The sequence below is a fragment of the Sphaerodactylus townsendi genome, linkage group LG15 (assembly GCF_021028975.2).
Source record: "Sphaerodactylus townsendi isolate TG3544 linkage group LG15, MPM_Stown_v2.3, whole genome shotgun sequence".
NCBI classification, from domain to species: Eukaryota; Metazoa; Chordata; class Lepidosauria; order Squamata; family Sphaerodactylidae; genus Sphaerodactylus; species Sphaerodactylus townsendi.
In genome coordinates, this window is record NC_059439.1 from 12,889,774 (window position 1) to 12,916,106 (window position 26,333).

General features: G+C 45.6%; 1 protein-coding gene across 1 annotated transcript in view; it reads left to right on the plus strand.

Annotated features, from left to right (window-relative positions):
• Positions 1-26,333, plus strand: part of GPR179 (G protein-coupled receptor 179) — a 72,126-nt gene that overhangs the window by 4,195 nt on the left and 41,598 nt on the right. Inside the window, exon 2 of the mRNA XM_048517813.1 lies at positions 12,707-12,815. Within this exon, the coding sequence (XP_048373770.1) occupies positions 12,707-12,815 (109 nt within the window). The remainder of the gene's footprint in view (positions 1-12,706; positions 12,816-26,333) is intronic.

Here is a 26,333-nt window from a genome sequence, read left to right on the forward strand (position 1 = left end):
AGCAGTTAGAACAAGCCCTGTGCTTTCATAACCACTGCCCCTTCTTCATAAAGATGGTAATCCACGTGCAAGCGTTTGGATGGACAATGTCTACAACTGAGCCACCACTCGCCTTGAGTGGTGGCCACTGCCCCAATCACACCCCAGCTGCTATTTTCATGAGGCCAGAGCAGGCACTGCCTCTTCTTTCGTCAAAATATAAATTATTTATTTACTGATTTCCCCATAAATTCAATGAGTTTATAGTACAGACATTTGGGGGGTATTAAGGCCTAAAACAGAACCCCGGTGGTTCCAGTCGGAAAAACTGGTAGTAAACTAGGTTAATAAACTGAGGACTCTTTTTTGGTGTCTGCTATTTGATGCTTTTCACCAGACTGTATAACAGTTGGTACATTGATATCTTCTAAACGATATGAAGGAAGAAAGGATTGGTTATAGTTTGCCTGATTCTCACTTCCGTAGGCAAAATAACTGAATAATCCTGATTTTGAAACCTGTCTCCAGTGGAGAACAGTTTTGACTGATCCTCCATCTGGAAGGTGAGATAGAGGTGCGTCTGCACGGCTCTAGAAAATAGATTCATGAAGTAGAATCATTTAAATGGAAGGTTACAAAGGATGTGCTGGCAATGGATGATGTTTTGGAAGTAACTCTGCTGGCTGAGTAAGATTTGGGTCAAAGTTCTTTGTTTCTCATGTTTCAGTCTGGATGGAACCGGAAGCTCTTCAAGTCCTAGCTGCATCCTGCTGAGGTTCCTCTCTCCCCAAACCCACCCTCCTGTCAGGATCCCCCTGCAATAACCAGACTCTTGGTTTTAGAAAGTGGTTTATGGTCAGGAACACTTGCAAACAGCATACAAGCAAGTCTTGCTGGAATTGAGGCCCCTTCCGCACATGCAGAATAATGCACTTTCAATCCACTTTCACAATTGTTTGCAAGTGGATTTTGCTACTCCGCACAGTAAAATCCAGCTGCAAAGTGCATTGAAAGTGGATTGAAAGTGCATTATTCTGCATGTGCGGAAGGGACCTGAATCCCTCTATATAAACTCTGGTTAATAGCCCTTCCCCAAACACCCCTCCAGCTCTGCCCTTGTTATCCCAGTGAGGTGAAATCACTGGAAATGTTCTCAGGCTGCGCAAAGTCTCCAAGGCCAAAACAAAGGTAAGGGCCAGGAGCTAACTGTCTCGTAGGTGAGAAAAGTTTCTGCATGTCTAATGCAAAAGTACACAAACATGGGACAAACAGCAAAACAAGCCAAGGATTCTCATGATACCCATAGTCTCATAGCAAGAACCAGGAAAGAGCTAAGATCTGGGCAGGGGCTTGATACCTCGCTAGGCTCCACCCCCACCCCCAATTTCCAGGTATTTCCCAACCCAGAGCTGGCAGCCCTACTGGCAGAGGCGTAGCTCCAAAGGGGCGGGGTGCGGCAATGCACCTGGCATGCCCCTGTGGGGGTGTGTGGCGAGGGCATTCTGGGGGGGACGCCCTAGTGCACCGGGCGCTTTTCCCCTTTGCTATGCCTCTGCCTACTGGTCCACTAAGAATTGCCCTGATTATTTAAACAGCCAGTCTGTTCTGGCTCTGAGCCTCCACTGGGAATATGAGATAACAGACACAAGACTCATGAAGGCGCATTTCTCCCTTGAATCCCCCTCCTTACACTCTTGCCTCTTCCCCTCTCCATGGCAGCCCCCATAGCTTCTCCCCTTTCTCCACTTCCTTTCCAAACTTCCACACACTATCCCCGAGTTATTTGAATGGGGTGAACATGCATAGGAAGTGCTTTTATACATCCCATTTCCCCCCTAATCAGCAATGCTAGTTTGGAAGCATTGCTGATCATGGGGACAGAAGGTGTGCATGGGCAGTCTGCACATCTGCCTCATGTGGACCCCTTGGTAATCTCATGGAAGCAGGAACTGGAGTCAGCTCGCCTGTGCCTGTTTTCTCTGCTTGCATGGTTGAGTGTCTAGGGCACAGGTGTCAGACTCGTGGCCCTCTAGATGTTATGGACTACAGTTCCCGTCATCCCCTGCCAGCATCATGGTCTAGGGAAACCTACTTATCTACATTTTCCTGTCCTCTTTGTCAGTTTATTCTTTGTCAGTTTACTCTTTCCCTGTTTCCATTCTTCCTTCCCTTCTTTTATGTGTTTTTTTTCCTGTTCCCCCACCCCAATCCTTGAGTGATAGAAACTAAGACTTGGAATGTTCAGTTTGTTGTGGTTGCCTAGCGATACCCTCTCGGCCGCCGAGATCTCAGAAAGTCATTTCATAAGATTTTAGTGGACATTCAACACTTCAGACCATCCAATTCCTCCCCTAAATCTATGTGTGTGAACACTGCGGTCAGGATTGTCTGAGGATTCTTTTGCAAGAGGAGAGAAAGGGGGGGGGGGATATAAATCCAACTCTTCTTCTTCTTTGTAGCACTTATTGGGAGGGCAATTGATGTCTGCCTGTATTTTTTTAGCCTTTCATTTACTGGCCTCATCTATAGTTCTATCATTTTTGGTAACTGGAGGGGCATCTCTTTTTTTTTGCTGTTGCCATGTTCATTTTGTACTGGTTTTTGGTTCATTTTGAATGGTTTCATGTTTTACTGTTTTTATTTATAGCTGATTGTTAATTTTAATTGACTGAGTGTGTCATAGTTTGGTTTGTTTACATAATTGATACCTCTTTTCTCAGAATTATGGATTGCCATAATTATAAAATACAATAAATAGAGTGAAGATGATAAACTGATAATAACTATAATTGAAAATACCAAGAATATTTCCACAAATACTGAAAAATTACTTGATGTTCCCTTTATTTAAAAAAAAGGCCACCCTAAACAACTGTTCTCTTCTTTCTGCAGAATGATAACTAATATAGAAGCCTTCTTGTCTTCCTCTTGACCTTTGTTGGTACGATTGCTAGGCTATTCCTGGGAGCTGTTTTGGGGCAGAGCCTGGGAGGGAAAATATCATTGATGTCATCACCATCACTGTCTATGAGTCCTCAAAACTCTGTGGTAAATACTGTAGAGATTTACTAAGTTCCTACAGTACTAGAGGGAAGTGACCTCACTTCTGAGCCTTCTACTGGAAATAATGTCAAATCAGTAGGAGCAAACCCTGCCCCCAGTTTTCTTCTTGCTGCTCAGAGGAGTGAGGCCAGGCAGTAGTGGAAGGAGCAGGAGTTCCCCTTCCTCCAGTGGGCATGGCAACCCTACACTCCATGAGGTGTCTGGAGATCTCCTGGGATTACAACTGATGTCCAGGTGACAGAGATCAGTTCACTGCTTTGGAATGTGGAGTCTATGGTATCATAGCCCACTGAAATCTCTCCCCTCCCTAAACCCCCCCCCCTTAGGCCCCCCCCCCCCCCCCCCCCATCTCCACTTGTCACAACAGAGAATTCTGCGGGTAGCTTTGCATAGTACCTGTTTGCAGGGCAGCAACTTTGGAAGGCCAGCCTGTCGCTTGCCACTGCCTCTTCTGTTGAGGCCAGCTTTTCTGCAGAGGTGGCAAAGAAATGAACTAAATCCATAAAATTAAAAATTAAATTAAATTCATCTGAATTTACCTCAGAAAAAGATTGTGGACTTCTGCATGCAGGCGTTCATGCTCCCTCCTCCATCAGCATTTTGGAACAAATAAATGTTGACTGATGATTTCTGGCTTCAAAGCCAATCACCAGGGGCTGACTGCCCTTATAGTGGCTTAAGGAAAGAGCCCAGTCTAACTTTTTGGTAAACATCCGTGATGCTCGTCTACACACAGGTCTATATTTTTTTTGGTGAGAGATATTTGTGGGCCCCTGGGATGCAGGGGACACAAATAGGGTTGCCAGATCCAGTTTGGGAAACTCCTGGAGATTTAGGGATGGAGACTGGGAAGGACAGAAATCCCAGGGCAGAGTCCACCCCCAAAAGCATCCATTTTCTCCAGGGAAACTAATCTCTGTAGTCTGGAGAAGAGCTGTAATTCCAGGCGATACCCAGATCCCACCTGGAGGCTGACATCCCAAGGCACAAGACAAATCAAAACTGCCAGAACTCCAGAAGGCACTGAAGATGAAACACTGGAAGATAAGAAACTCACCTCAGGTCAGGAGTACAAGTAACAGTTTCTAAGGAGAGCCATTTTTACCCAATACAACCATTCTGGGCACTGATTTCACAGGTTACAACAACTGGGGTGACAGGCCACTCCAAGATGGCGCTGGCAGGTTTCTCAAAGTGGTTACCTTGGCAACACCATATTGCTCAAGATAGCACTGCCCTAAAGCAACACCCTCTTGAAGGTGATTCTCCACTGGCACAGCAGGTGACCAGTCAGGTGCAAGAAGGGTAACAGCTAGGGTTTGCCAGCTGGGGATTTTTGGGGTGGAGACTGATGGATGTGGGTTTAGAGAGGGACTTCAATGGGGTATAATGTCACTCCTTACAAAGTGGCCATTTTCTCCCGGTGAACTGATCTCTGTCGGCTGGCGATCAATTGTAACAGTGGGTGATCTCCAGCTATCACCTGGAGGCTGGCAACTCTAGCAATAGCGAAGAATGGGAAGATAGGGTCACCATCTTGCAGCCTTGCTAGCTTACCAGCACCTTTAACAAACTTGTTGCTGAGTGAGACATTGCTGCCATAGTGCCTCCCATTTTATTCCTTCCAAGGTCTCTCTGCTCTCTTTTAAGGGGATTTATTTATTCATTCATTCTTTTTTTAATGAATTTGTTGCAAATAGAAGGCTAACACAGAAGGCAAAAATGCTGCCCTAGAATCCTGGCCCCGATGTGCTCCATTTGTTTCGGCAGCAAGTATAACTAGCAGGGAGGCTGATTTAAAAGGCTGGGAAACATTTTATAGGGCTGCTGTCTTTAAGTGGAACCTGGAGACCTCTCAGAATTACAACTGATCACCAGACTACAGGGAGGAATTCCTCTGGAGAAAATGGCTGCTTTGGAGGGTGAACTCCATGGCATTATACCCTGCTGAGGATCCTCCCTTCCTTAAATCTCACCTTCCCCAGGGTCCATCCACAAATCCCCAGGAATTTCCCAACCTCCAGTTGGCAGTCTGAAAGCATACAATCTATTCTGTGCCCTCATTCACAGTCTCATTTCACTGTGTGTGGGTACAGCCTCAGGAAACTTGGTGGGCTTGCAAGGGTGTTAGGTGGACATAGTTATTCACCTCAGGCAGTGAAAAATCTAAGGTCAGCACTGATTAAAAACCTTCTTGTTCCCAGTCTCATTTTTTTCAATGGCCCATCAATTTATCTCTTTGTTCTGTGAACCTATTTCCTGTCTGCTTCTTCTTCTGAATGGACAGTTCTTTCCATGGTGAATGTCCTTCCGTGTTTTAGGATTCCTTGGCTTTCTCCTTGGGGCCCCTTCCACACATGCAGAATAATGCACTTTCAATCCACTTTCAATCCACTTTGCAGCTGGATTTTATTGTGCGAAATAGCAAATTCCACTTGCAAACAATTGTGAAAGTGGATTGAAAGTGCATTATTCTGCATGTGCAGAAGGGACCTGAGTCACACCCCCTCTTCTGGGTAATTCTTGGTCGTCACAGCTTAGTTTTTAAAGCCTTTAAATTTTTAATTTTGATATTTCTGTGTTATAGGGATATTTCTGTGTTATATCAATATTTTTGTGCTTTTTGCAAAAGCAGGCCATAGATTCCCCTGGAAAGGCCTGCAAGGGGAAGGGGAGACCGGAAGAAGTGGAACCCCCAAAGTTTGGGAACACATCAGGGTTTCCTCACTCTCATCAACCCAGGGGCTTTCAGGATCTGTGGCATCATAGCACCAAGCACATCAGTCCAGAAATCTCTGCTCCAAAGGAGTCGAATAGCAGTGTATAATCAGTCGCAGGGTTCGGACCGTGTACTGATTCACTGCGTTCTATATGTGTCAGCCCTCCCTTTGGTGGTTGCTTGTCTGGGTTCACAAATTCTCAAGAAAAAGGCAGTCTCCCAACCCCACATTAAGTGAGCAACCCGCAATGCTTTCTGTCCATTGCTTGTGTGTCCCAGAGTTAAGACAAATATGTAAGCTATTCCATCCTTGTTCATGGTCATACAGGGTTCGCATCAGTTATGCTTTGGTTCTCTAGCTTCATTCCACCCTACAACTGAACAGCAGAATTGACAGCATTTGGGTTGGTGCAAGACAATGGCCCCAAGATTTAGGGTTACCAACCTGAGGTATATGGAGTTCTCACAAAATTACAATTGATCTCCAGAAGACCATAGATCAGTATCTCACAAGGTGTCTGTTGTGGGAAGAGAAGGGAAAGGAGCTTGTAAGCCACCTTGAGTCTCCTTAAAGGAGAGAAAGGTGGGGTATAAATCCAAACTACTACTGCTATTAGTCCTCCTCCTCCTCCTCCTCCTCCTCTCCTCCTCCTCCTCCTCCTCCTCCTCCTCCTCCTCTTCTTCTTCTTCTTCTTCTTCTTCTTCTTCTTCTTCTTCTTCTTCTTCTTCTTCTTCTTCTTCTTCTTCTTCTTCTTCTTCTTCTTCTTCTTCTTCCTCTTCCTCTTCCTCTTCCTCTTCCTCTTCCTCTTCTTCTCTGGAGAAGATGGCTGCTTTGGAGAGTGGACTCTATGACATTATACCCTGCTAAGGGCCCTTCCCTCTCCAAGCCCTGCCCTCCCACAGTCCACCCCCAAATCTCCAAGAATTTTTCAACCAATAGTTGGCAACCCTACCTGTAGGCCAAACCAACAGCTCACACCCAGCAGATTCTTTTTAAGGCTAAATTAAATATTGGGGAATCTGATTGTGGAAATCCATTTTGTATGTAGCTGGTCCTGTTATGGTTGTTCACAATGTCTTAACAGCATTATAGGGCCCAGGGCAAAACAGTGTGTGAGATAGGTACACATACATACTTGTGCGTATGTAGAGATGATCATGATACTAAATCAGAGGTGAATGCCAATGTCCATTTGTTAACATAAAAATCAACATTAATATTGTTCATTATCTTTCGTAAAACACATGCTCAATATGCATTTTCCCAGTAACAAATATTTATAGTTTAGTATAGTATATTTATAGTTTAGTATAGTATAGTATAAGTTTTATTTATTGACAGCAAGTCATATGAGGCCCCTATGCTTGTGGGGCTTTCAGGCAACTGCTCAATGTTCCCGTGTGTTAAGATGGCCCTGGTTACTCAGAAGAGAAAAGGGTGAAATCTGCATAAATTTTCAACTTCCCCTGTTGCTCATTATTTCACATCCTCATTTGAAAACAGCCTCTGGCCGTCAGTGGTTGTCTGAAGCTTTTGAGTTCATGCATAGATGGAAAAAAATATTTTGCCAGGAATTGGGGAAGAAGGAGGAAATGACCAGGAAGCTAATTAAGAACCTACAAGTCGACACTGACATTCACCTCTGATTTAGAATCGCAGTATATGATTTGTTTGTGTCAGGATTCATGTCCCTTTACTAGACAGAGATTCAACAGGGATGGTTTTCTATAGGGACATGGAAATAGGGACACCAGCCTCTGGGTGGGGCCTGAGGATCCCCAGAATTACAGCTCATCTCCAGACTACAAAGATCAGTTTCCCTGGAGAAAATGGTTCATTGGAGGGCAGACCCTATGGCCTTGTACCCTACTGAGGCCCCTATACTCTTCATGCTCCAACCCCAAATCTGGATCTGCCAACCCTATATGGAAAGCTACTGCTTCAGAGACAGGATATGGTCTTGGGCAAATCGCTGTGGCTTAGACCTAACTATGGGTGATTCCACACAGGCCAAAAATAACAGGTTCAGGGGGTTGAAAAAAGTGTTATGGGGGGAAAGTTCCTGCACAATTTGCCCCGCCAACGCTTCTGGTCATTTTATTTGGCTGAACTTTTTTCTTCAACCCAGGTTGAAGAACACTTCCTGCTTGCCTGTGTGAACTATTCCACACACACCATTAAGGTGGACTCCCCAGGTGGCCACCATTAGAGTGGATTTTCAAGGTGGCCACCATGTTGTGCCAGTAAGTCGGTGAGTGAGTGGATTCTCTGGTGGGGGGATTTTTGGACAAGGGGATTCTCAGGCAGGGGATTCTCCAGCAGGAGGATTCTTGATAAAGGGATTCTCAGGTGCATGGTTCACAGGGAAACACAATGTTTCCTGTGCGAACCATGCTGCCTCCTGCCGCTGGGAACCCAGCAATCCCTGATGGCCCCCGCACCCACCATGCAAATGGCGGCGCAAGGCCATATGGATTCATTTAACCCGTTTGTGTTGCCTGTGCAGAATCAGCTCTTAAGGCAGCAATTCAGCACAATCAAATGGTAAAACCGTTCCTGAAATGTACCACTTCAGGCAATAGGAGGGAGAGCTGCATTTTTGAAGATTTGTCCATGTAAATAATGTGCATTCACAGATCAAGGAGAAGGATTAGGAACAGACCTAGGTTTGGGGTGCTGTGTGGTTTCCGGGCTGTATGGCCGTGTTCTAGCAGCATTCTCTCCTGACGTTTCGCCTGCATCTGTGGCTGGCATCTGAAGATGAGAATGCTGCTAGAACACGGAGAGAATGCTGCTAGAACACGGCCATACAGCCTGGAAACCACACAGCACCCCAGTGATTCCGGCCGTGAAAGCCTTCGACAATACAGACCTAGGTTTGCCAGCTCAAGTCTTGGAGATTCCTAGGGATTTGGAGGCAGAGCCTGAGGAGGGCAGGTTTTGGGGAGGGAAGGGACCCTCCCCAACTGGAGACCACTTGTAACTCTGGGAATTCCCCAGGCTTAACCTGTAGGCTATCAGCCTTTAGCACAGGGGTAGGGAACCTTTAACACTCAAAGAGCCATTTGGACCCGTTTTCCACGGGAAAAGAAAACACTTGGAGCCGCAAATAATTTTTGACATTTAAAATAAAGATAACACTATATATATTGGGTTTTTTAAACCTTTTACTCCACTCATTCTGAGAAGCGCATGGATGCGTCCGCCCTGCTGCCTGCAGGGCGGGCAAGGATGGGGCCAGCGGCTCGGCCTCGCCGGCCGCTGGGAAAGCACCCGCCCCGCTTGAATGGGGCGAGCGAGAGGGGAAGCCCGCGGTGCGGCCCAGTCAGCCGCAGGCAGTTGGTGCGCCCGTCCTGCTGCCTGCAGGGCAGGCAAGGATGAAGCCGGTGGCTCGGCTCGTGGAGTCGCAGTGCAAGGGCAGAAGAGCCGCATGCGGCTCTCGAGCCGCAGGTTCCCTACCCCTGCTTTAGCATGCCTCTCCTTGCAATGTTGTTTTGCTTTGTGCAAGACGCCTTATTTCATTTAAGGGCAGGAGAGCATGCAAATGTGGAAACCTTCCCAACATACTGCCTGAGGTAGTGTGGTCAGGAAGAGCTATCCCATGAGTGTGCCGAAGAGTCCCGATCGAGCACAGCTCTCTGAAAGGAAAGTGACATAAGCCGTAATAATAACAACAATTTGCCAAGATAATTATCGTTAATGATGATAATGATGGTAGTAAGTCATTGTTAATTGTTATTAATTATGCCTGCCTGGCACACAACTGTTAAAGCCCAGGGAGTTCTTTTGGGGAAAGGGTGACGGCTTTAAGTGGGGAAGGGGCGTGTGGCTAGGAAACAGCTTCTCTGTTCCCTGTAGAAAATGGGTCACAATAACACACATATAATAATGTATCCCCACCCCAATTTGAGGAAACCTAGCAAAAGTATGAAAAGCTCAGCATTGTTTTGGCTGGTCTGCTATGCTTGTTTAAAATCATCTTAAATTCTACAGCATAAAAAAAAAGACCCTGAATTTTAAAACATGGGTAGATCAATACTATGGAATTCTTCATTGTGGAGAATGCTCCACGGCTCTTATAGGTTGCTGAAGTTTTGGACCCAGAGTGGAAATTTAATGTGGGAAATACCATGATTGATTGATTGATTGATTGATTGATTGATGGATGGATGGATGGATGGATGGATGGATTGATTGATTGAATTGATATACTTTTACCCTGCCTTTCCTGTAAGAATCTCAAGGTTGCATACATGGTTCGCGCTAGGTTCCCGCTGGTCGCTGGTGGGAATGGGGGGATAGGGCAGCCAGATCCTGGGACAAATCTCCACTGATTAATTAAATTCAAATACAACCAGGTTTCAAAAGAAACAGCACCTTTTCATCACGGTTTCTCCCTCCCCACTGCAGTGTGTTTCTAGTGAAGACATCGATGCCTATCATGGATTCAAACAATGTTACACTCCCCACGAACACGCGATTGGCTCGCCAGCTCTGTCCCGATTGGCTGTTGTGCTGTGTTGGAATGGGAATTTTTTTTAAAAAAAATTTTTTGCGCAGCTACATCACCACATGCATGCGTGTATAGAACGGTAGCTGTTAGGTTAAGGCTTCATCACTCTTTACCCACATAGCTGCGCTGGCACAAAAGTCGAATTTTAGTTAACAGTTGGCACAGAAATCACGTTCCACACAGCCACATTTCAACGTAGCCTCCACCAACGCGAAACAAAAAAAGGGGCTGTGCACAATTTGTGCACTCTGATTGGCTGGAAAGCTTCACGTCACTGCCAACAGTGGGAAAAACAAATCTAGATTGAAATCCCAAACCTCCCCACCGATCTGAATTAGGCGCGTGTTTTTTTAAAAGGTACATTTTCGTGCAGGTTCTTAAAAAACACGTGATAAGGAGGAGTGGAAGCGCCAGAACCAGGATGAGTCCGTGTTCAGTGGTTGAGTGGTGGGAAGTTCTTGCTGAAACCTGGATATTTCGCATGAGTATCATGCGATTAATTGTCCGTGAGGATTCAACCCTGGTTGGGAAACCCCTGTAACTTTGGGAATGGAGCCTGGGGAGGACAGGGACATCAGTGGGGCCCAATGGCGTAGAGTGCACTACCCAAAGCAGCCATTTTACAGATATCTGCATCTGGAGATGGGCTGTAATTGCAAGAGATCCCCAGGTCCCACCTGGTGGCTGGCATCCTCAGTTAACAACCTCAAGAAGGAGAAGGAGGAGGAGGAGGAGTTCGGATTTATATCCCACCTTTCTCTCCTGTAAGGAGACTCAAAGCAGCTTACAAGCTCCTTTCCCTTCCTCTCTCCAAAACAGACACCTTGTGAGGTAGGTGGGGAGTTCCAAAGAACTGTGACTAGCCCAAAGCCATCCAGCAGGAATCTAGGAAACACATCTGGTTCACCAGATAAGCCTCTGCCACTCAGGTGGAGGAGTGGGGAATCAAACCCAGTTCTCCAGATTAGAATCCACCTGCTCTTCATCACTACACCACGCTGGCTTTCTAGGTGGTGGGTGGAGATCTTTCACTATTATAATTAATCTCCAGGCAACAGAAATCGGTTCTTGTGGAGAAAATGGCTGCTTTGGAAGGTGGACTCTGTGGGATTGTACCCCACTGAATCCCCTCCCCAAACAACACCCCCTCCAGGCTCCATCTCCAAAATCTCCAGATATTTCCCCACCCCAAACTGCCAGGTGTTAGTCCTGGCACACTCCCCACTTGCTCTTCTTGATAACTGCACACAGTAGATTAGTCAAAGACTAACTGCCCCAACTTCACTTGGTTAGTTACGTGGAGGACAGGAATTTAAACCTAGCCCTTCCCAGGTGCTAACTGAACACTAGTGATTTGGGATGGGATTAATCCCTCCAACTTGTTTTGGATGCTAGGCCTAAAAGTACCGGTGACTTAGTACCAGTGAGCAACCGACAAGAAGGCCCCATAGTTCTGACAAGACGTCCAGGTAGCCTGACACTCTGCAGTCTTTTAGACATTGGGAAGCAGTTGGGAAAGAGTGTTACAATGCTCTGCTCAAAAGAAGGATAAGCAGAGAGAGGGAGCATAACACATAGCAGCTGACAGAAAGAGCTGCGAAATCCCTCCCTGATTCACATTTCACGTCAGCCATTAACTCACTGGGTGGCCTGAGGCAATCTGCTATTCTCTCACCCATCTCTCTTAATCAGTGAGGCTTAAAAATCCAAGCAAGGGTGAGAACATTGCTCTTTAAAAAAAAAAAACAACTGAGATTCTTAGAAAATCCATAAGTGCTCAAATGTTCAAGATCCTCCGCTTGGTTTTGCACGTGTAAATTAACCTCTGGAGGAAGAAGATTATCGTGGCTACTTCTCCTATAAGAAGAAAGAGGCACATTGCAATTTTTCTAATCATAGAAGCAGACTCAGCAGCATTCAAAGTGTCCCTGTGCCAGCTGTTACACTGCTCACGAGTAGGCCGCTCTTTGGGACATTTATGCATAGCAGCAGACCACAGCAACATTGGTTATCAGTTCTGAGGTCCACCTACATGACCCATTTGGATTCAAGTTAGTTTGGGGTTTCTTCAACCCAACTCTCAACATTACGTGCGTGCGTGCGTGTGAAAGACTCTTGTGGACGATGGGCCCACAACACTGGGGAAATAAGTTCCCCACAGCTTCTATCTGGCTGTGGGAAACTTATTTCCCCAGTGTTGTGGGCCCATCGTCCACAAGAGTCTTTCACACGCATGTACGAATGCACGCACGCACGCACGTAATGTTTTCCAAGCCCAAAATAACAGCCTGGGGAAGGGGTTATTTTTCCTCCTTGAGGGGCTTTGCACTCACAAAACTGGAATTGGAAAACTGAATTTTCAACAAGTCTGCCTCCCTCACCTCGACCCTCTTAGAGACTTATGCTTAACCACTTGTGTTATCTGTTCCAGGGGGGTCGTGAGAATGGATGTTAAAATCCGGAACATTGATCTAAACCAATGCACCAATGGACAGGGATGGTTTGCAAACACACACCAGTGTGATCTCAACAGCACAAAGGTAAGAAAAGGAGCTGGACTCCTGGGTAGTTTCCCCCAATTCCTAAGGTTTCCTTCTCTTGCAGCTTCTACTAAACATGTCTTGAAGCACCATTACCTTGCTAGTTGCTCCATGTAATGTGTAGCAATAGTGTCCTGCTTCAGAGGAAAAGACGGGGAAATGAGAAGTGGACAGAAGGGCTTTTAACACGGGTGCATGAAAATAAAGCAGCACAGTAGGGGCAACAGCAGTGGGAAGAGAGCCTGCTGCAGTGCAGTTTTGCCCATTTAAGACTGGGGCAATTTTTCAGAACTCGGAAACCTTTAAAGGCCTTAACACCTTTTGGAAACTGACTCTGGAGGCTCCCTTTGGATCACATGTCTTGTTTATGAACTTTAAAGCAATGCTGTGCAAGCCGCATGTCCGTTCCGTTGTGCGGAATACAGACCTTGCTTTGTTTTCTATTGACCATTGTAACGACACTCAATTGGCCAGGATGCAGGCTGGGGGGGATGATCCTTGTGCTTGTGAACAGTACAGCAGCGGGGAGAGCGTGAAGGAGATCTTATCTTCCTTCCCCCCTAATGGAGCAGCAGTGGCGTAGTAGTTAAGAGCAGGTGTACTCTAATCTGGAGGAACCGGGTTTGATTCCCTGCTCTGCCGCTTGAGCTGTGGAGGCTTATCTGGGGAATTCAGGTTAGCCTGTGCACTCCAACACATGCCAGCCGGGTGACCTTGGGCTAGTCACAGTTCTTCTGAGCTCTCTCAGCCCCACCTACCTCACAAAGTGTTTGTGGTGGGGGGGAGGGGAAAAAGTTTGTAAGCCCCTTTGGCCTCTTCCACACAAGCAAAATAATGCACTTTCAATCCACTTTCACAATTGTTTGCAAGTGGATTTTGCTGTTCTGCACAGTAAAATCCAGCTGCAAAGTGCAATGAAAGTGGATTGAAAGTGCATTATTCTGCATGTGCAGAAGGGGCCTTTGAGTCTCCTTACAGGAGAGAAAGGGGGGATATAAATCCAACTCTTCTTCTTCTTGTAACATACCAGACCTGCTTCCAGCACCACTCAGTGGGATGATCTGAACAGACCAAATACTACACATACAGGTGGGCTCACAGTCAGATTACAACTGATAGCACAAAGTCATGCGCTTATGCAAGGACTAAATAAATAAGTTTACAGATGTGCATGCATTTCAATAGGGCCTCTACTAAGCAGCTTCCCACAGGACTGTGTTCATTTTTATTCTGGCTTTGGGCATCTTTATTTGTCTGCTCTGTAATATTTGTTATCTATTTCTGTACATTTTGTTTTATTGTTGTCATAATCTATTTGACAATAAAAAAGACTTCTTTAGCATGCTGCCCTGGGCAGAGGTTTTCTTTGGAAAGGCAGCTGCAAATTAAAAAAAAATTGAAATGGATATGTTTACACAGTTCTAAAAAAACAACTATAGCTGACAGTATCAAGGCGGGGAAACAAATTACCATAGCATTCACATTTGAATTCTTACACTGTAGAAGTCCTGACTCGGTGCCAAGCTATGAGTTCAGAAAGGGTTTTTAAAGAGTTAGGTCCACAAATTTCCAGATTTAAAAAAAAGAGTTAGGTCCAGATTTCCAGATTTTTAAAAAGAGTTAGGTCCAGATTTTAAAAAAGAGTTAGGTCTAGATTTCCAGATTTCCTGGACCTCACTCGGGTTCTTTGCAACCACACAGCAGCTGTGGGGGGACAGGCTTTCAAAAAACAATTGAGAGCCCAAACAGCTGACGGAATGCTGTCCCAGGAGAAGAAAGGGCTTCTGCTTTCTCCCCCTAGCACAGTGATGGTGAACCTTTTTGAGACCGAGTGCCCAAATTGCAACCCAAACCTCACTTATTTATCGCAAAGTGCCAACCCGGCAATTTAACCTGAATGCTGAGGTTTCAGTTTAGAAAAAAACGGTTGGCTCCCTCTTCCTCCGCCCCACCTGCTCGAGCAGGGGCCAGCCCTGTCCAGCAAGTCCTGCATGCACTGATCTGTGCCTCTCTAGCATCTCTGCCTCCTCTGTGCCCACCCTCCCTTGGGCAGCAGCCACCCGGAGCACAGGCACCAGGCCCACCAGCCATGTCCTCCCTGCTCACTGCAGTGTGCGCACGTCGTGCTCAGTGACCCAGGCCAGCCTAGATGTGGGGGGGGGGGGGCACATGACGAACTCTGCCCCCCACATGACGAACTCTGTGTGTGCGTGCCCACAGAGAGGGCTCCGAGTGCCACCTCTGGCACCCGTGCCATAGGTTCGCCATCACTGCCCTAGCAGCTTTCCCATGCTGCAACATGCAAGGCATTTGAAGAGCTTGTCTATTTCTATTTTTACAGTGTTCTCTTTGAGTTAGGGATGCCAGACTCCAGGTGGAAACTGGGGATCTCCTGGAATTACAGGTCAGCTCCAGGCCAGAGAAACAGTTTTCTTGGAGAAAATGGGTGCTTTGGAGCATGGATGCTATTGCCTTGTACCCCACTGAGGTCCCTGTCCGCCTCCCCTGCTGCATCTCCAAATCTCTAGGAGTTTCCCAGCCAAGATCTGGCAACCCCCCCCCCCCCCGCCCCCATATTTGACTGGTAGCCAGGAAGGCAGACCTGGCAACCCCGTTTGAGGGCTTAGTAAGAAAAACATTTATTCTCAACTTCTCAGAGCCAGCATGACAGAGCCCTTCGGGGGTTGGGCGGTCTATCAAGACTACTACTACTACTACTACTACTACTACTACTACTACTACTACTACTACTACTACTAATAATAATAATAATAATAATAATAATAATAATAATAATAATAATAATAGTTAAGAGCAGGTGCACTCTAATCTGGGGAACTGGGTTTGATTCCCCACTCTGCCACTTGAGCTGTGGAGGCTTATCTGGGGAACCAGATTAGTTTGTGCACTCCAATATGTGCCAGCTGGGTGACCTTGGGCTAGTCACAGCTCTTCGGAGCTCTCTCAGCCCCACCCACCTCACAGCGTGTTTGTCGAGGGAGGGAGGGAGGGAAAGGAGATTGTAAGCCCCTCTGAGTCTCCTTACAGGAGAGAAAGGGGGGATATAAATCCAAACTACTACTACTACTTCTTCTTCTTCCTCCTCCTCCTCCTCCTCCTCTTCTTCTTCTTCTTCTTCCTCCTCTTCTTCTTCTTCTTCTTCTTCTTCTTCTTCTTCTTCTTCTTCTTCTTCTTCTTCTTCTTCTTCTTCTTCTACTGAATGGGGGGAGCAGTTGCCCAAGTTGTAATTTTCCCAGGACAAGCAAAAACCTTGGGTTGGCCCTGGTCTCACTGAGCTATCAAAACCATTCTCTGACTATGTAACATTTTCCAACCTGAGCCCTGATATGGGAGATCTTTTCTAGCAACTTGGGGAGTGAGGAACCGCACATAATTCTCCAAAGATTTATTCAGGAATTAAGTGCCCTAGGCGTTCAAAGCGAGAGCATTTTTGGCAAGGATAAAAATCTATATACAGTCTAATGCATTGTCATTTAAATCACCCGATTCAACTAACACTCTTTATTACCTTAATTCATACCAAATGTATGGAAAATAAGATCGCAGAAGTGTAGAATATCGTAGGCATGGGGGAACAATACAGCCAGTCTCGCTTGCGATGATTTGAAAGGGTGACTTGATGAAGTATATTCAATTTTCTATGAACTGATATAAGGAATGTTAGTTTAATGCCGTGATTTAAATGCCAGTGGAATAGGAAGCGTTCCTGCCCCTGGGCTTGTGTATGTAAAGCGTTGTCAAGCCATAACTGACTTATGACAACCCCGTATGGCCTTCAAGGGAAGAGTCGTTCAGAGGTGGTTTGCTGTTGCCTGTCTCTGCATGGGTGGAGAGAGTTCTGAGAGAACTGTGTCTGGTCCAAGGTCACCCAACAGGCCTCATGTGAAAGAGTGGGGAATCCAACCCTGTTCTCGAGATTACAGTCCTCCACTCTTAACCACGACACCATGCTGGCTCTCTCTAATGCTTCCTGTTTGATATAACCTTTCGGAGGATCCTTGCAGATTTTGTTCTGTGACATCCTTTGCTGCAACAGAAATAGCCCTTCTGGGTCCCTCCCCCCCCTTTATTTGGCACCAAGCGTCCCTGTTCTCCTTTGCTACTGCTTTCCCTGCTCTTCTTCCCGGCAATCCTCCTGCGTCTCGTTTCTCCTTTGCCTCCAGCATCCCTGTATCATTCCCCTCCCCTCTCTGCTGACCCATCTGCTTTCTTCAGCTGCTGTGTACCTTCCCAGCACAGCAGGGTTTTAATGTGCAAATCTGCATTTAAGCACCTTTTATTGAACATGTTTCATTATGGGCATCCGGCGTAGTCTGTAATGGGCAACGCTGGTTGGTTTATTGCTCTCTGCTTTCGAGATGGCTGCGCTCAGTGCTACAAATCTGGTGCCCTCTGACAGAAACCACCAAGGGAGATCCCCCGAGCACAGAGGCCAACAGACCCAAGAAAGCTGGAACGAAGCACAGTTTTCAAGCCCAGGGTGAATTCAGATGCCTTGGAATATATGCACAAAGTCTTCTTTTGCAATTCCAGGAATTGTGGGAATTGGAGTTTGGGAAAGTTGAAGATCTTTCAATAGTGCAGCTCAAAATACAGTAAAATGGGACCACAATCTGTGGGAATGTTCTGGGCAACTTTGGTCCATTCCACACAGCACAAATAAGATGTCTTGAGGACCTTTAAAAAGGCGTCCTGGGAAGGCATTCTGACAGTTTTTTTCCTCATGACATCCTCAGGACGCCTTATTTCTGTTCAAGGTGTCTTGTTTGAGAATGCTTTAAATTGCATCCTTTTTTCCTAAGCCGCCTGCTGCAAGATGTTTCTTGCTTGGCTCTGTAGAATTTAGAGCTCAGGAGACATCCTTTTTTCCCCGCTCAACCATTTTGCTCTCTGGTCAGTTTCACCCTCCGCTTGCGCCCGACATTTCATGTGCAGCTGAAGGGATTCTCCCTGCCACCATTTGCTGAAGGTTGCCCTAGAATGTCTGCTCTGCAGGCTCCGATCCTGGGCACCTTGCCAGCATGGTGTAGTGGTTAAGAGCAGGTGGATTCTAATCTGGAAAATCAGGTTTGATTCCCCACTCCTCCACCTGAGTGGCAGGGGCATATCTGGTGAACCAGATGTGTTTCCACACTCCTGCATTCCTGCTGGGGTGACCTTGAGCTAGTCACAGTTCTCTCTGAACTCTGTCAGCCCCACCTACCTCACAAGGTGTCTGTTGTGGGGAGAGGAAGGGAAAGGAGCTTGTAAGCCACCTTGAGTTTCCTTACAGGAGAGAAAGGTGGGGTATAAATCCAAACTCCTCCGCTTCTTCTTCTTTTCAGCACAAAAAATACACAGTTGTACTCAACTTGTCCTGCCAATTCCAGCAATATATAGTTTCCCTATTTTTTTTCAAGGAGCTATCTCCGAAGACATGAATGTGAGAATCTTAGCTGCTCAGAAGATGGGTTTACCGTCCATTAAAACGCATTAGGCAGACCTGTCCTCTGTGGACGTGACCCCCAATGAGTTGCAACCACAGAATAAATAATGCACAAGAAGCATTTGTCTAATGTTTATACTTTACACCGCTCAGTTCAGCTTTTCATGACACAGAACTGTGGTTCGTTTTTAGCACGAGACCCATTCTGAAAGCAGCGAAGCATCAGCGGGCACAACGCACTAAAGCCGAAACTAATTATTTAGACAAAATTGTCAGTTAGGAATTGCAATCCTTCTGCCTCTAAAAGGAACTGTACATCAAGTTTGCACACGTCTGGGGATCGTTAGCAAAAAGTAAAATTGGTATTTACACAAAACATTAATTAGGTTAAAAGATCGGGAAGGAGTAAATAAACGTAATCAGACTTCCGTTGGGAAACGTTGCAATACCCGTGCTCTTTTTATCAGTCCTAGATTAGGCTCGAGCCCTTTTCAGACATAACAAGAACTTCAGAAATGCAGCGTAAGATACTTATTAAATATGTTAGACTTGAAACTAACTGAAACTCAATATATGTTATTCCAACAGATAAGTTTGTTTCAAATACAGTGGAACCTCAGTAATCATAGCCTTCGGTTTTCATCCGTTTCAGTTTTCGCCGGTTGCCCCCGGCCATTTTTTGCCTCGGTTTTCGCCAGGTGCCTCGGCTTTCGGCTAGGCCGTTTGCGTAAATTTGCTACTCCATTTGCGGAGCACATGCACAAACAGCGTAGCTTCAGTTTTCACCGGTTTCAGTTTTCGCCGAGTGTTGCCGGACAGATTACCGGCAAAAACCAAGGTTCCACTGTATTGGAAATTGGCAAATTAAAATGCTTGTATTGGCCAAATTAGCTAAGGTGTATGATATGTTTGATTATAAATTAGAACAAGATAGAATAATTGGCAAATATGATTTCAATATGTTCAAAAACAACGGTTATAGAGCTTTCCATTGAATTTATGTAGAAATATCTTCCTCTTTTCTTATTTTTTACATATAGAAGTCTTATTTTTTACATATAGAAGTCTTACATATAGAAGTATTCGGAAGTCTTTTAATTTTGTATCAATAATCTGTTTTGTAATCTGTTTTTAAATAATTTTTTGTTATGAATATACTGTAAATATTACTAACTCTTACTGACTGTTTGGTATTTGAATCAAGTTAGTAACTTGTTTGCTGTTTAAAATACTTGTACTCACAATTTAAAAAAAAAACCCAAAAATGCAGTGTGAACATCACTCCAGTATTCACAGTTGCCGCACAGTTTGAACAGGGCAATACAAGTATGTTACATGCAGGTACAGCTTCAATACGTATAGATGACCTCAGGGATTCTGGTCTGCACATGCCAAAGCTGTATATGCATGCAGAATGCACACATAATCCATATTCAGACAGCATGGTGACTGTGCATAGTGGAAGCTTCTTTGGTAGTGAAGTATGTGTGGCTGCTACGCTGTAGGTATATGTGGATTTTTTGTCCGAAAAGAGGCTAATGTCAATATTATTCATAGGTCGATTCCCCACTGGTGGAATCAACCTAGGATAGCCCCTGCAGTTTTCCTGGAACCCCCCATGGCTCCTGTGTTCAACTTGTGTCTGTTCCAGCTCTGCCCCTTCTTCCCATTATATAAACACAGGACAAACCTGGTATCGTTGGGAATCCTAACCCACCGTGATTCTCCCGTCTGTGCCATCAGCCAATCAAGGCTAAGTGTCTTGGGCATGCGCAGAACGGGAGACTCACGGTGGGCAGAAATGCGCCCCTTTTCTTCTTGCATACGAAGCCACAACCATACAACTAATAGGCTCACATTTATGCGCTGTTTCTAGCTACGTAGAGCACTGCTTTGTGACGACGTAGCTACGTAGCCATTACGTAAAAAAAAAACCAAGAAAAGGAACGCACATTCATGTTCCCGCCCTAAAGCAACAGCCAATCGGGAACGAGGAGCAGAAGAGGCGCCGAAATGATTCCACCCTCTGAGCCCGGTTCCAACCCAAGATCTTGGCTGCCGTGGAGAGTGACTGGAAACTAGGCACTGTAATTTAATGGTCCCAGTTCAATCCTAGGTCGATTCCGCCAGTGGGGAATTGACCATAGAGTATGATGCGTGTAGGCTGGAGGCCAAAAAGAAATTGCAGGGGAGGAACAATGAGCAAATTTCTCCTCCTCTGTATCATTCCCAGTAGAATTCTTTATGCTCTTCTAAGCTTGAACAAGCCAATTCCATTTCTTCCCCATTTCCCTTTAACTGACTCTTGGCTGCCCTCAACTTTCCATTCCTCCTGGAGCACACCTAGGCCGCACCATGTCGTTTTTGGGTTACCAACCTCCAGAAACCTGGCGATTTCCCACTATTACAGTTGATCTCCAGATGAGAGAGACCATTTCCCCTGGAGAAAATGGCTGCTTTGAAGGGCAGGCATTTTAGCCTGTTGTTGCCCCTCCCCTCCCCAAGCCCCACCCAGGCTCCTCCCACCTCCAAATCTCTAGAATTTTAATAATTTCAATGGGGCTTGTATGCAAGAACACACGGGAGGGGTGTGAGACAAATGTTTAAACAAATTATAAGAAGAAGAGTTTGGATTTATATCCCCCCTTTCTCTCCTGCAGGAGACTCAAAGGGGCTTACAATCTCCTTGCCCTTCCCCCCTCACAACAAACACCCTGTGAGGTGGGTGGGGCTGAGAGAGCTCCGAGAAGCTGTGACTAGCCCAAGGTCACCCAGCTGGCGTGTGTGGGAGTGTACAGGCTAATCTGAATTCCCCAGATAAGCCTCCACAGCTCAGGCGGCAGAGCTGGGAATCAAACCCGGTTCCTCCAGATTAGATACACGAGCTCTTAACCTCCTATGCCACTGCTGCTCCTATAGTGGGAAAATAAACATAAGAAAATTCCTGGGACATTAGACTGAGGAAGGATTCATCCACTTCACTGTCCACTAAAAGCAATGCAGTTGATATGTCTCATTTACTCAGAAACCTAGAAGGGAGGCATGAAAGCAAAAACTCTGTTCTCCACCACCACCTTGCACCTGGTATCCACAGCTCAGCTGCCCCTGAACATGGAGGTTCCATTTAGCTATCATGGCTAATACTTGTCAAAGTTGCAGCGTCATTCTAAGCAGAGTTACAACCTTCTAAGTTCATAGAATGAGGTAACAAACCCCAGATGGGATTACCCTATTGACCTCTCTGACTTTGTTTAACCCCTTTTCAAAGCCATCTAAGCCAGAACTTCAACTATAGCTAGAAGTCAGATCTGACTTCCGCTTTAAAACAACAGAATTCTGCAATTTTCGTTTAGAAATTTTCCTGTTTTAATGCAGCTTTTCTGAAAAACAAGTGGAAAACCAGCTAATGTAGCTATAATTAATAGGCTTCAACTATCAGTCCTAATTTCTGCCCATCCTCCTTTTCTCATGCTGATCCTTGGGTGGGTGTAAATGACAGATTTCTTTTTAACCATTAGACCCCTTTAAATATCTTCTTTCCCTGGTGCATCTGGAGGTTTTCTTAGAAGACTAAAAATCTATCTAGCAACATTTTTATTCTACCATTCTCCAAAGGGCTCCAAAAGACATACATGGTACTTCATTCCTTTATTTTATCTTCACAAGAACCCTGTGAGGTGGGTTAGGCAGGCATAGAGTATATGAGTGTCCCCCAAGATTACCGGGCAAGCTTCACAGCTGAGTGAGGATCTAAATCGTGTTCTCCCAGGATCTTGATGTTTTCAGTGGAAAGTAACCATGCTATTGCCTTTTGCTCATAACAAAGCGGGGTAGCACTGGATACCAGCATCAGTTCTGCATCTGACATTGAAACAATGCCCTAGCACGAAATGGCAGGTTCTTAGGCTCCTTCCGCACATGCAGAATAATGCACTTTCAAACCACTTCCAATGCACTTAGAAGCTGGATTTTACTGTGCAGAATAGCAAAATCAACTTGCAAACAATTGTGAAAGTGGATTAAAGGTGCATTCTTCTACATGTGCGGAAGGGTGTCAAGTGGCACATATGATATCAAACTGGGTCCTGGTTTCTGTCATGGTAATGGGTTTCCTCTACTGTCAGTTTCCTGATGCCTTTGTGCTTGGTAACCTGTAGTAGTGTAGTTTTCTCCCAAGTGCCAGTTGGGCTGTCCTATGGGCTCGTGAACGACCGGCTTTCACATTCCTGTTCCTTAGTGCTTCGCTTTGATATCTCTGTGGGGTAAAGGGAAGGGGGCATCTTGGTGGGCATAAAAAGGGGTGCTTGGGAAGCCCTTCTTTAGAACTGGCTTCGTCTGAGGCCATGCTGTCATCTGTCAATAAAGGCTTTTGATGGAGATCACTGAGTCCGATATTGCTACAGATATTGCTACAGTCTTGACACTTAGCCACATCGGTGAAGTGAGAGGTTTTTCTTCTGTTTAACGCTGGATTACGTCAACAAGTCAACAAGTCTTACATTGAGGAAGGGTCTCTGAAAACATGGTTACCACGGGTGACATTCTGCTGACCGTGCATATTCACTGCAGTTACACTGGATGAATGGTTTGATCCTCTTTTGACTGGGAAAACAGCTGCTATAGGAACTGACCACAAAAATACACCACTGTGAGCCTACACTTCATGGGCAGCTTAACTTGCTACTAGTGGACTTTGGATCTGTAAGGACCAACAGGCCTACAGCTAATATTTGGACCCCATAACAGGATCTATAAGTCAGTGACTCTGGTGAATTGAACTGCTGATCTTGTGTCGTTCCCGATATTAATTGTATAGCAACTGTATATAATTGTGATAGGAAATTTTTGCGCAGTTTGCACCTTTTTGCACTTTAATAAATGTCTGCACTAAGGCTTTGGCCCTTTCCGCACATGCAGAATAATGCATTTCCAATCCACTTTCAATGCACTTTGCAGTTAGATTTTACTGTGCGGAATAGCAAAATCCACTTTCAAACAATTGTGAAAGTGGATTGAAAGTGCATTATTCCGCATGTGCGGAAAGGGTCTTTATGGCTTATTATAAAAAGCAGCCATGGTGTTGTGGCTTTCCCATATTTAAGGCTTCTTTCAGTATACCCATCTTGGATATAGAAACGACAAGCCAGATTACATCAAGATTTTACGTCATGTCCACAAGATTCTTCTTTTTTCTATTTTCAGGGTTTTAAAAACAATAATAATAACATCCAGTCCAACTAAGAGTCCCACAGAACTCAAAAGCTTGAACACTGTCATGTGTCATTTGGCTGGTGCTAATAAAAGGAAAGAGCCAGTGTAGTGTAATGGTTAAGGTATCAGACTGGGACCGAGGAAATCCAGGTTCTGGATCCATGCAAGTTTGTTGGGTCGCCTGGGGCCAGTAACACACTCTCAGCTCTGACCGTGGCAAGTATTTGGATGGGAGTCCTCCACGGAAGACCAAGCAGGTAATGGCAAACCACCTCCACCTTGAAAATTCTACTGGGTTGACATTAAACAGGTGTGACTTGGTGGCAAAGAAATGTTGTGTGGTTTGTGTTTTGGTCTTTTGGATTCTACTAGTAGTTCCTAGTCTAATATTCTAGCCAGTGCAGCACACTAAAAAAGAAAGGAATCCTTGCAGGTTGCTTTCTGTTCTCTCTCCCCGAGGCCATCCCCTCTCGGCTTTCTTTCTTGCTCTCTTCATTCCGCATTAGCTCATCCACGCTTGGTCTCTTGTGCCTTTTTCCCCTGTTTTCTGCTTCCGTGCCTTCTGCCAGCTATGTCCAGAACAGCCTCCCACAATCTGGCTTTCAAGATACTTCCTTTTAGACCCAGGTGGTTCTGCTTTGAATTTTTTTTGGCACCGTGCAGAAGCAGGATTGCCAATGTCTAGGCGGGGTATCTCCAGATGACAGAGCTCAGTTCCCCTGGAGAAAATGGCGACTTTGGGGCGACTTCATGTCTCTGCTGAGTGTCCAATGTCCCCCAAACTCTGCTTTTGTCAGGCTTGGCCCCAAAACCTCCAGAAACTTCTCAACCCAGAGTTCGAAGCTGGAAGGGAGGCTGTTTGCCTCAGATGCTCAAGTGGATTTGGGGAGTTCATTTATGTACTTCATTTTCACCCTGCTTTTCTCTTCAATGGAAATCCAAAGTGGCTGACGTCATTGTTTTCTCCTCCGTTTTCTCCTCACCACAACGCAACTGAGATAGATTTGGCTGAGAGTGTATGGCCAGCCCAAGGTCACCCAGCAGCCTTAGCTGGCAGTGGGATTGCCAGCTTCCAGGTGAGGCATGGAGATCCCCTGGAATCACAACTAATCTCAAAGTTACTGGGATCAGTTCCCCTGGATAAAAATGCTTTTGTGGAAGGTGAACTTTACGGCACTATACTCTCCCTAAGGTCCCCCCCCCCCCCATCAAACCCTGCTATCCTCAGGCTCCATCCCTAAATATCCAGGAATTCCCAACCCAGAGTTGGCAAACCTGTATTGCATAATGCGAATTTGAACTTGGGTCTCTCAGACACTTTAACCACTACAACGTGCTGAATTCAGGCTGATTCCGCATGGGCCAAAAACAGCAGTGTGAAAATGGTGTGAAAAGGGTTTAAAACAGTGTAAAAGGGTTTATACTGTTTTCGCATGGTTTTCACACCACTGTTTTTGGCCCATGCGGAATCAGCCTCAGACTGGATTTCATTCTGTCAGATACATAAGGTTGCCAGATTCTCCCTGGCCACCAGTCGGGTCTAGAGGGCTACGGTGGCCAGATTCAGGTTGGAAAACTCTTGGTGATTTGTGGATGGAGGTCGGGGAGGACAAGGACTCAGTGGGGAACAATGCCATAGACACTGTAAAGCAGACATTGCCACAGACATCCCCCCCAAATCAGCCATTTTCTCCAGGATAATTGATCTCTGTTTTCTGGAGATAAACTGTAATTCTGGGGGATCTCCAGGTCTCACCTGGAGGCTGGCATCTATACAGAAACATCTCATTATCCTTGCCCTCAAGTTCTTCAGCATGGTGAAGGGGTACTGTGATTGACAACTGCTTCTGAATCACAGGCCTTGGGGGATGGGAGTCTAGGGCTCACTGTGGCTGAAGGACCTGATTAATCAGAGATGACAACATACAAAGACCTCTGTGCTTCAGCAGAGGCCTCAAGACATACAAGACAAGGGTCACCTGGCCTACCTTGAGCACCTTTTCTGGAATAGGCCAGAAATACTACAGCACCTGTGTTGGTTAAAGAAATACTTATTAAGGCTGTCAAACAGAAGACTATATTATCATAAACCCCAGGAGGTATGTTGGCCAAAGGGTGAAATTTGCCAAATTACAGACCACTGAATCCATTTTTGTTGCTTGGCGGCGGCCTCAATGAATCCACACAGTCCACATTCTGTACTTTCCAGGAGGGATCCACCCAGCTTCCTTTTACTTATTCTCACTGCTACAGTACCCATCCCAGATGGCTGTTGTCCATATAGGTCCCATGAACCCCAGCACAGACAGTCTGTGTGGCTTAGGCGACCATTCCTTCCTGTTTTACCAGCAGAAAAGCTGTATAGATCCACCCCTTTCTCTGGAAACATTTCATATTCTGCTGGTCAGTTCTTAAGTATTTTTAAAAAGGGGTAAGCATAGAGCCATGTATTAATCCTGTGTATCAAATTAAAACATCTAAAATGTTTACAAATGCTTGGAGGGTTGTGAAACTACAAACGCGTTCAGTCGTTTACAGAAAAGTGGCTTGTTTACCCATTTGTCCACGTAATTTGTGTACCTGCAATTTTCTCTCTAAAGAGTTGCAGAGTGTTTATTTTTAATTACTGATTAAAACATTTATCTGCTTTTCCTTGTGATCCAAGGGAGTATAACACTGTGGTATAAATAAGACTGTCGGGTAGGATTTGAAACTTTGTTGGAGTAGTGTAGTGGGTAAAATTGGTGGATTCCATGCAATGCCCGGGCAATAATGAGCGTGTTGTTGTAGATCTTTATGGCAGTCATACATGCTGCCACAGGGAGAAAACATGCTTGGGGGACTTTCACACTGGTCGATTC